Raw genomic sequence first — 8,635 nt, forward strand, 5'->3', positions numbered from 1 at the left:
GGCTAGCTGTGTATCATTTCTAGTTATAAACTTGTTACTTTAAAATAAACTCAATCTAACATATGCTGCAGGCGCTATATAAATAACCCACGTTATTTCCCGATATTTGAAGCATAATTTTGCTCACAAATAAATGTATTTATATAGGTGAGTGTTTCAAACAGATACACACACCATTTTTCTCCTAAATATATTGTATGAAGTAAAAATTAAGGCTGGGAAGACCTCACCAAAAAACATTTATTCACTACAGATTTTCTGTAGGCCTGACAAATATGAAATTGCAAACGGTACAAAAAATGGTTTGAACCAAAAAGAAAAAATGACCTGAGCTCACTTGGACTTGCATGAAAATAAAATAGCTCGTTAAGTTCCGTATATAGCAAAGTTAAAGAAGTATTTGTTAGTCTCTAAGGTGCCACAAGTACTCCTGTTCTTTTTTTTTAGAAGTATCCATGTTGCTTTAAAAGCTTTTTTCCACCTACCTACCTAATTATTTGAGTAAGGGTAGAACAGATGGGGCCTGGTTACTGGAGGAAAGGGCAAGGCTCCCATTGACTTTAATGGGGAGTAAGTTCGGAGCCTAGCATTTCCCAGCTATATTTCCTTGCTGTGGGGTGAGCATGCAAACAGGCAGTAAGCATTCGATTTCTCCTGGACCCTGAATAAAAATCCTTTGAAGAGAATGGCGAAGCGTCAGGAGGAATAAAGGAAACGGGTTTGAAAATCTGAGACTTGGGACTGTTTCGGAGATGGAGATTCTCGTTCCCTTCTTAACCGCTAAGGAGTAAGTTTCTCGTTTGCTAGAATTCATTTTCCACCCCGCCACTCTGTGAACACCACCTGGCCTGTAACAGTCGCTATGCCTAGAAGGGATGAGAAAGCTGCTATCACTTTATTATCTGGATGGATTTATGTCTTGCTATTTTTGTGTGAAATTATTGGCCCTTTCCAATCTGTTATATCTCTTCAGTTCGTTTTGCTCTGCTGGGCCAAGACAACGAAAACCTCGCTCTGTTTGCTTAAGATTTTCGCCTTGAGAAGGGACAAAGTGTTTGACCCCCTTAGCTCCATCTCAGAGCCATCTCCAGATCACCAGCGGGCACTGATCACTTTTCAGCTCTTCATCTTAAATAGGTGTCACATTTGCAGAGCCTGGCGCCTTGCGGTTGGATTCAGCCTCTCGCACTGGCTGGAAGGCCAATGACTTCAGTAGCCTACTTCCTGTGGGTGAGATCAGAACTAGGCCCTATCCTCCAGTATCTACTGCACCCGGGCAGTCTGACAGTAGAGGTCATTGCTAAGATTAGACTGTGCATGGGAGCCTAGTGCCATCTCACTGGGAAATGAGTATGGTCCCTCCCTAGTCCTGATTTCTGCTTGATTCGCCATTTGGGTAAGGGGGGGGGGATTTCAGGGTACCTCAATGAACAGCCAGCCTCAGTGTTCCCTCGCAGTGATGAGGCTTTGCGAAAGGGGAGATTTTTGGCCCCCATTCCCCTTTTCAAAGAGAGAGATGATGCGGTAGATTAACCGAGAGGGCTGACTGGAGCCAGCTGAGCTCACCCGGGAAGCTGCCTGGAAATGGACAGAGTAGCGCGATCCATGCACCTCATGTAATAGAAAGGAGAGCCCCATTACAGCCCCCCAGCCCGACACCACTCACAGTGCTTTCCCCTCAGACTAACGGCGAGATTGTAGCACGCACCCATTCCAGACATCCCCCCACCCCATCCACACCCAGGGTCGTCCGAGTGCACAGGCCAGAGACTCGTGCTGATAAGAAACCCAGAGAGGAAAGAGCCTTTTGTCACATTAAGGGGGGCACGATCCAGTTTGCAGTGGAGTGTTGGCCGCTGACTTTAACGAGATCAGCGTAAATTACTCTTTGTCACACACCCTTCTGGCCCTTCATATCTGTAAAAGAGCCATCCCTTAAACAAAACTCCCATGGACTTCAACCAGGACGGAGAGGAGTTCATCCAGGCTCTGAAAAGCGTCAGAGTAGCCTCGGTTGGCTATTCAGACCCATCTGTGAATTGGATACAAAGTATCAATAAAATGCATACATGTACAGTTTAGAAACAAAACAAAACCCAAGCAATCTACATCCCCTTCCTGGGCGCTTTGTAGCAATCGTGTTTCCATATATCCTCACATACATGATTGGAAGGAAATGCAATTTGTTTGCTGGTCCAAGCTCTGATTAAACTATGCACAAACACCTAATATATGCCATGTAATATAGCTTCATCTAGGCAGGGCTTATGGTTCAATCAGACCTTACATTTAAAAAAAAAATCGACGATCCTAATTAGTAAGATTCTCATCTACACAGCTGGAAAATTAATCCGAATCTTTTAATCGGATTCATCTACTTAAATTGTGAACGTGTTTAGTATCTTTAGTATTATGGAATGATGAATGGACCATATCGTCATTCAAACTCTCCCTCTTGCAAGTTGAACCAACCCAGCCAGACCTGGTCCTGTAACAAACTAGACAGGGTTACAAACCATAGCAAACATTTTATTTACAGTATTTTTTTGTTCTCAGTGCAGTATTTCTTGGCCGGATTATACAAAGCAACACATGGCAATGGACGAGGAGTGCGTTGGTAACATATTCACATTGTAAATTGTTGGACGGCGAGGTTGAAAGGTGGCAGTGGTGGGAGGGGGGGTACAGAGCAGTCTCCGAGTCCCTCGCTTGGCTTAGACAGGAAAAGCTCCTCCTGCAGAACTGGTCAGGGCCGCGAGCCGAACCACCCGGAAAGTCGCTACAGCTTTCTAAGCGAGGGCTGCTCTGCCGTGGGTTGTCTAGCTCGCCCTAGTATGTACAACACAAGGGGTAGGCGCTTCAGGATCGTCCCACCACACAGCCGGGCAGCTCCCCTCCCTCCGTACCCCGTTGATCTCGGGGTTCTTCTGCAGGGGAGGGCCTGGGGGCTGCCCGGCCTGGGGCTTCTCCGGCAGCTCGGAGTCAATAATATAAATTAGCAGTGGTCCTGTACAGCGAGTCTCTGGGCTCCGCAAAGCCGGGTGCTCCTCCTGCTCCCTCTCTATAGGCCGCCCAGCTGCGCAGGCGGCGGCTCGGGGCTCTCGGAGCCGGCTGGCGGGGGCGGTGCTGCAGGCAGGTCCGGGCTGCCTGAGGACTTGATGACACTGGTTTGGTGCAGGGCCGGATCGGCGCCCTCAGTCCGTTCCGTGTCACTGGGGGTCATATCCAGAGACTCCGAGTCGCTGCTCTCGCTCTCCGCTTCCGAGCGGCTGGGGCTCTGCTCCCGCTCCCCCTCGGCGGCGGGCAGCGAGCCGGGCTTCTCGGCAGGTTCTTTCTCCTTCTCCTTCTGGGCCTGGGCTTCCTTGGAGTGTCTCCATTTCATGCGCCTGTTCTGGAACCAGACCTTCACCTAAGGGTCACCAAGACACAACAGAGACCCACCCGAGATCAGTGGGCGGGCTGAGACACCCCAACCTCCGCTGCCCCCACCCCCCGGCTCCGCTGTCCTGCGGGGACATTCTCCCAGCGCTCCCCGGGCGCACTCAAGCAAGAGTTTGCTGGGGTCATTTACAAAAAATGGCATTAACTGTTTCTTTTCTCATACTTCTGCATTTCCTCACCAATTTGTTCTGAGCGCTCCAGTTGTTGCACTGACCAGCAGTGGCATGGAGAGATGTATCTCATTTTACTGCGCGTTATTCTAACGGCCCCTCCCCAAAAGATTAGTTTATCTTTAAATATAATACTATACCTACATCGACACTTTTTCTACTCTATCTGTAGCATGCATATAGGGTGTATAGATGATATAATATACAATCTATACCGTCCCCCGGGAGGTGGTGTGAATTCACAGATCTAGCCTCATATTAAAAAATGTGTTGGGAAAGGAAATCTAGACAGCCAGATGTCCAGGGAAAGAAACTATTTTCTATTTGGATTTATAAATTGGGAAAGACTCTTGTGTGAGCCCTGCTACCTCCATAACAGCATTTACAAAATGCTCAGAGTAACTATGCAGAGCTGGGATAAAATGAGGCAGCCAAAATGCCCTCATTCTCCTCCGACCGAAAAATATTTTAGCTTTGTACGATTTTTTTCTTGTTTGTTTGTGGTGTTTGAATACAAGCGGGGTTTGTTTTTTTTTCTTCTTCTTCTTCTTCTTTTTCGTCCAGGAAACCAAATCTTGCTCAACAGACCGCAACGTTATACAATTCTATGTACTGTGGGCCATCAGTAGTGGAATCATTACTTAGTGGCGTTTAATGATTCCGTTTGAAAAGGAGTTTTCACTTCCTCAGAACTAAGGATTTCATCATCCAGAAAGAGAGAATTAAAAAAAAAAATCTTGTGCTCTCTCGTTTATCTCCTTCGAGAAAAACTGCCTCCTACGGTGAATTGCACTTCGATAAAGTTCGTAATTACCATCTCCCACGGCCTATTTGCTTTCTTGCTCCTACTTTTCTGCATTTGCCAAAACAAACGCACAGGGCATGTTGACATAAATCTCTGGGCTATAGGGATTTTTCTCTGCTAGAACATGCATACTTGAATACAAACACATGAATTTGCAGATTCACTGTAAAAATAGGTTGAATAGCTGAACAAATTCACCAGCATTCCATATGCTACCAGCCCAGGTTTTAAAATGACCCCATAACGCAGGGAAAGGGGAAGCGGGGCACAGAAATTAATCTACATTTGCCCGATCGGATTTAAGAGATGGGAGGAGAGGAAAACATAAAAACCAAACAGGCTCTTACTTGGGCATCAGTCAGTCCCAGCATCGCTGCAAGTTGTTTTCTGTCCGGTTTCGTGACATATTTCTGAATTTCAAATCTTTTCTCTAAACCTTTCCTCTGTAGATTGGAAAACACAGCTCTGGACCAGGAACGTTTTCTTTTGTACGTTTGAGGCAATGTGTCTTTAGTTAAAACTGCATAAGGACCTGTTGATTTGAAAAGAGGGAGAGAGAGACAAACCGTGTTATTTGTATTTTTGTATCAAGAGAAGTTTTAAATGAGTTTCAAATAATAGATGGACTGATGCCTGCCGGGAAGGCCCTATGGAGACCAACTAAATGCCACCTAAATATTACAACTTCACATTTTCTCATTAATTTATTATATCTTTTTTAAAAGTCAGGTATGTTTCTTTCCCCCCAGCTGTTATTTTCACTAACTAGAAGTATAATTTGTGATCAGTTTGTTAGACGCATTGTCCTCCCCACATGCAGCCCACCTCCAAGATTTTCGTTGTAGATGAGATGTCAAGGTGTGATCCTCACTAAAAAAAAAGAAACTTCAGGTTTCAAGCATCCGCCAAATCTCTTTTGGGTAGAGCTCCTATGGCTCTATATTGATTCACAGAGGGCCACAATCAGCTGTCTAGATTGTCCAGGCCCTGTTGATAACTGACTTGTGCCAGGGATGGATTTAAGAGGGAGGGTTTGTACCTGGAAAAGTGTCTTGAAACTGGTGCTGAACTGAATTCCTTGAGTTTGTGTTTAAGGGACCCAGAATAGTAGAGGCCTCGTTAATGGGATCTAGAGACGCGAAGAACTGGCCGGCTGAAGGCTGCAAGGTGGGGAGATGAACCCCAGTTTGGCGGCTTGTAGTTAATAAGGAGGTCAGATCTGTGAGCACAGGAACAAGGAGAGCTCTGTTATATTGCAATATAAATCCACACACCTTGAAGCTTCTAATGAATTGATCTGATTCATCTAAAGTGTATGTGTGGGAGTTTGGACGGGGGGGGGGCGGGGGTGCAGTTGCTTTTCTACAGTCAGATACAATGAAGAGCGTGGGCAGTGGGGAAATCACACTTTCGAAGTGACATGGTAGGAACGTACAAGCCAGGGAACTTTATACAATGGTTTCCCTCTGGAGGTGCAGTATTTTCCCCTAGCACCGGAGTTCCTTTAATAGATTTACTCGTTGTCAGCGTGTTTACACACTACATGAGGAGCCTGATTGCAGGAAAAGCCTTCCAAAATGTGATCTACCCTCTGCGTACAATCTTTAGGGAGCTGAGAGCGATTGTTTCTAAAGCAGTGTAATCTCAATGACAGGCTTTTACAGGACACGGGACTGTAGATTAGTGTTAAAGGAAACTGCAGACAAATAACACTACATTGATAGTAGTGATTTTTTGTAAAGGTTAAGACTGGCTACAAACTGACAGCGAGAAAAGCTCAGATCTCTACCTCTTAGCGTGTTGCTTTCCTTGACTTTGGGGTCAAACTCCGCGGACAAAATGCGATCAATCCCAAATTTCAGATCTTTGCTGGAAGGAGCCGGCGCCGGGCCGTTGTGCGTTGGGTTCCCATGCAGCCGGCCCGGGGTGGGGGTGCCGCCGCCGCTGCTGGCGGCTCCCGGCGATCGGTGCTGGTGGTGGTGGTGGTGAGGGTACGCGGCAGAGAGCGGGGAGAGCCTAGCTGGGAAACCGGCGGGGGTGTCCGGGGCCACCACCGGGGTGGGTCTGAGCGGGGAGCCAGCGGGGTGGAACGGAGCGTGGGGATGGACCGCTCCTAAGTGAGCGGCCAGGCCGGCGGCAGACGCTCCGGGCAGGCTCTCGGCCGCCGCCACCTCCCCCGCCCCGGCGTGCAGGATATCTGCGATGCAGAAGGAAGGCTTCTTCACCACGGCGTGATCCAGCGGGAAGCAGCCGCCCGCGCCCGGCCCGGACGCGGAGCAATACGCCGCGGACCACAGGCTGAAGTTCGAGGCGTAGAAAGGGGCCAGGCCGGCCGTGTACATCCTGGGGCCGGGCCGCTGGGCCGGACGAGGCTCCGCCGTCGGCTCTTTCCCCCGGCCGGAGGGAGCGTGCGGGCGGCTGCCCCCGCACTGGGGAGCGGCGGGTCTCCTCCCGTGCAGCCCGGGAGCTCAGCGCAAAGGTGCCGGCCGCCTTCGGTGCATCCGTAGCGAGCGGGAGAGTGGGGCCGCTCCTCTCCCTGCAGCGCGCCCGGCCACTCGGAGGGGAAAAAACCCACCCCAAACAAACCCCCTGCTCCCCGAATCCAGCCCGCCTCCTCCCGCGGAATGGGCAGGGGCGCCGCTGTCAGCAGCTCGGCCGCCTCCGGCCGCTCATTGGGCAGCCGGCAGCCACTCAGGGCCGAGGGGTGGGGGCAGGCGGCGGCTGGCCACGCTGCGCAGCGCAGCGCTGGCGGCGAGCCCCGGGGGAGCGATCGCTGCACTTGCAGCTCGCCCGGCCCCTCAGCCAGGCGTCGGGCCAGGGCTGAACTGAACTTTCCGCTCTGTCTACCTAGCTGCCCTTCCCCGACCCCCCGCCCTGAACGGGGCACTGGCCACGCCGCGGTATAGACTGCCCGATCTTCCCTGTCTTGGCAGCGGTGGGCGGATAAATATTAATCCATATACAACCCTTATGTATGCCCTTCCACCCCTGCGGGGTCCTGAATGGGGGAGAAGATGCAGCTACAGTGCAGAGCGGTCTCCTCCCGAAGCTGAGTTGAAAATTCTGCTATAAACAGGGCTGTTTCCCCCCTCCCCCTCCTTAAAATGGGCTAAGGAGCCGAAAACGCTTGCGTGTATATAGTGCTGTCCTCTTCTCCCCCCAACCTCCCTAAATTCTGCTGTATTATTCTACACACAGGACTGTCAAGCTGTAACAGATTGGCTTAGCGATATGCTTTAGTGACCAGTTATGATTGCAAAATGTTTCATTCACACACACACAGTAAAATCCTTCATAATGAGAGCTAAAACCTGCCTTAAAATCGTTTCAAATTAAAGACGTTTCTTTCCAAACAAGTGAGACTTGGCCGGTCTGTAAGAGAATGCAGATTTAATAGTAAGTGCAGTGTAGGTACTTACGTGAACACTGCCCTGTTGGCTCTGGGCTTCATATAAATAATAGCGACAGGTCTCGGAGACAATGGTACTAACTACTTTTTTACTGCATACTTTTGTCAAGAATGTGCTTACACTTTTCTATTTGCTTTGTAAATTCACCGTAAAGACTCGTTGAGTATTTTGTAAACACAGCAAACCAAATAAAACAAATATTTAGGAGAGGGAAAATAAGTAACTACATTTTCTGCAGGGCTTTACTAACAAGGTTTCAACGTAACTGATGTGTTGTTTAATATCCAAATTTCCACCTCTGGGAAGATATTTTATTTTGTACAGCATCTTCATATACAAGGATTTTTTTTTAACAGTTCCTATGCATTTAATGTTCAGCAGCCAGGTTGTTTGTTTGTTCGTTTAAAAAAAATCAAATAGTTTGCAAAATTCCGAGAGTTTTCGGTGAAAAGCAAGAAATTCAAACATTTTCTCTTTCTTTCTTCAGGTCTGAAAATCCAATGCAGTTGTGAAAAAAATGAAATCACCTGTAACCTTTGATTGTTATATTTCTCAGCCAAGTGCCAACATAAATAGCTTATGTGAATTCATGTATGCATACACACCTCTTTATAGAAAACAACTCAGCATTTATTTTAATGAGGCTAAGCAGAATAATAGAAACATGATGAATTGTGAAGCTATATCCGGAAACTAAGGGTATTCGGGGAACGGAGAATTAGATTTCAACATATCATATTTTTAAAAATGTAAAGATTTGCCGGGAAGAGGCTAAATCCCATCCATTTCTCCTTGTCAGATGCCCTTAA

At 48.0% G+C, this 8,635-nt stretch overlaps 1 protein-coding gene across 1 annotated transcript; it reads right to left on the bottom strand.

The window, feature by feature from the left end:
• Positions 1 to 3,061: 3,061 nt before the first annotated feature.
• Positions 3,062 to 6,758, bottom strand: HLX (H2.0 like homeobox). Its single transcript, XM_065401921.1, has 4 exons — positions 6,206 to 6,758; positions 5,456 to 5,635; positions 4,764 to 4,948; positions 3,062 to 3,409 (listed from the first exon to the last, which is right to left on the bottom strand). Exons 1-4 carry the CDS (start codon positions 6,756 to 6,758, stop codon positions 3,062 to 3,064), a joined length of 1,266 nt encoding a protein of 421 aa, XP_065257993.1.
• Positions 6,759 to 8,635: the final 1,877 nt, after the last annotated feature.

The sequence above is a fragment of the Emys orbicularis genome, chromosome 3, assembly GCF_028017835.1.
Source record: "Emys orbicularis isolate rEmyOrb1 chromosome 3, rEmyOrb1.hap1, whole genome shotgun sequence".
NCBI classification, from domain to species: Eukaryota; Metazoa; Chordata; order Testudines; family Emydidae; genus Emys; species Emys orbicularis.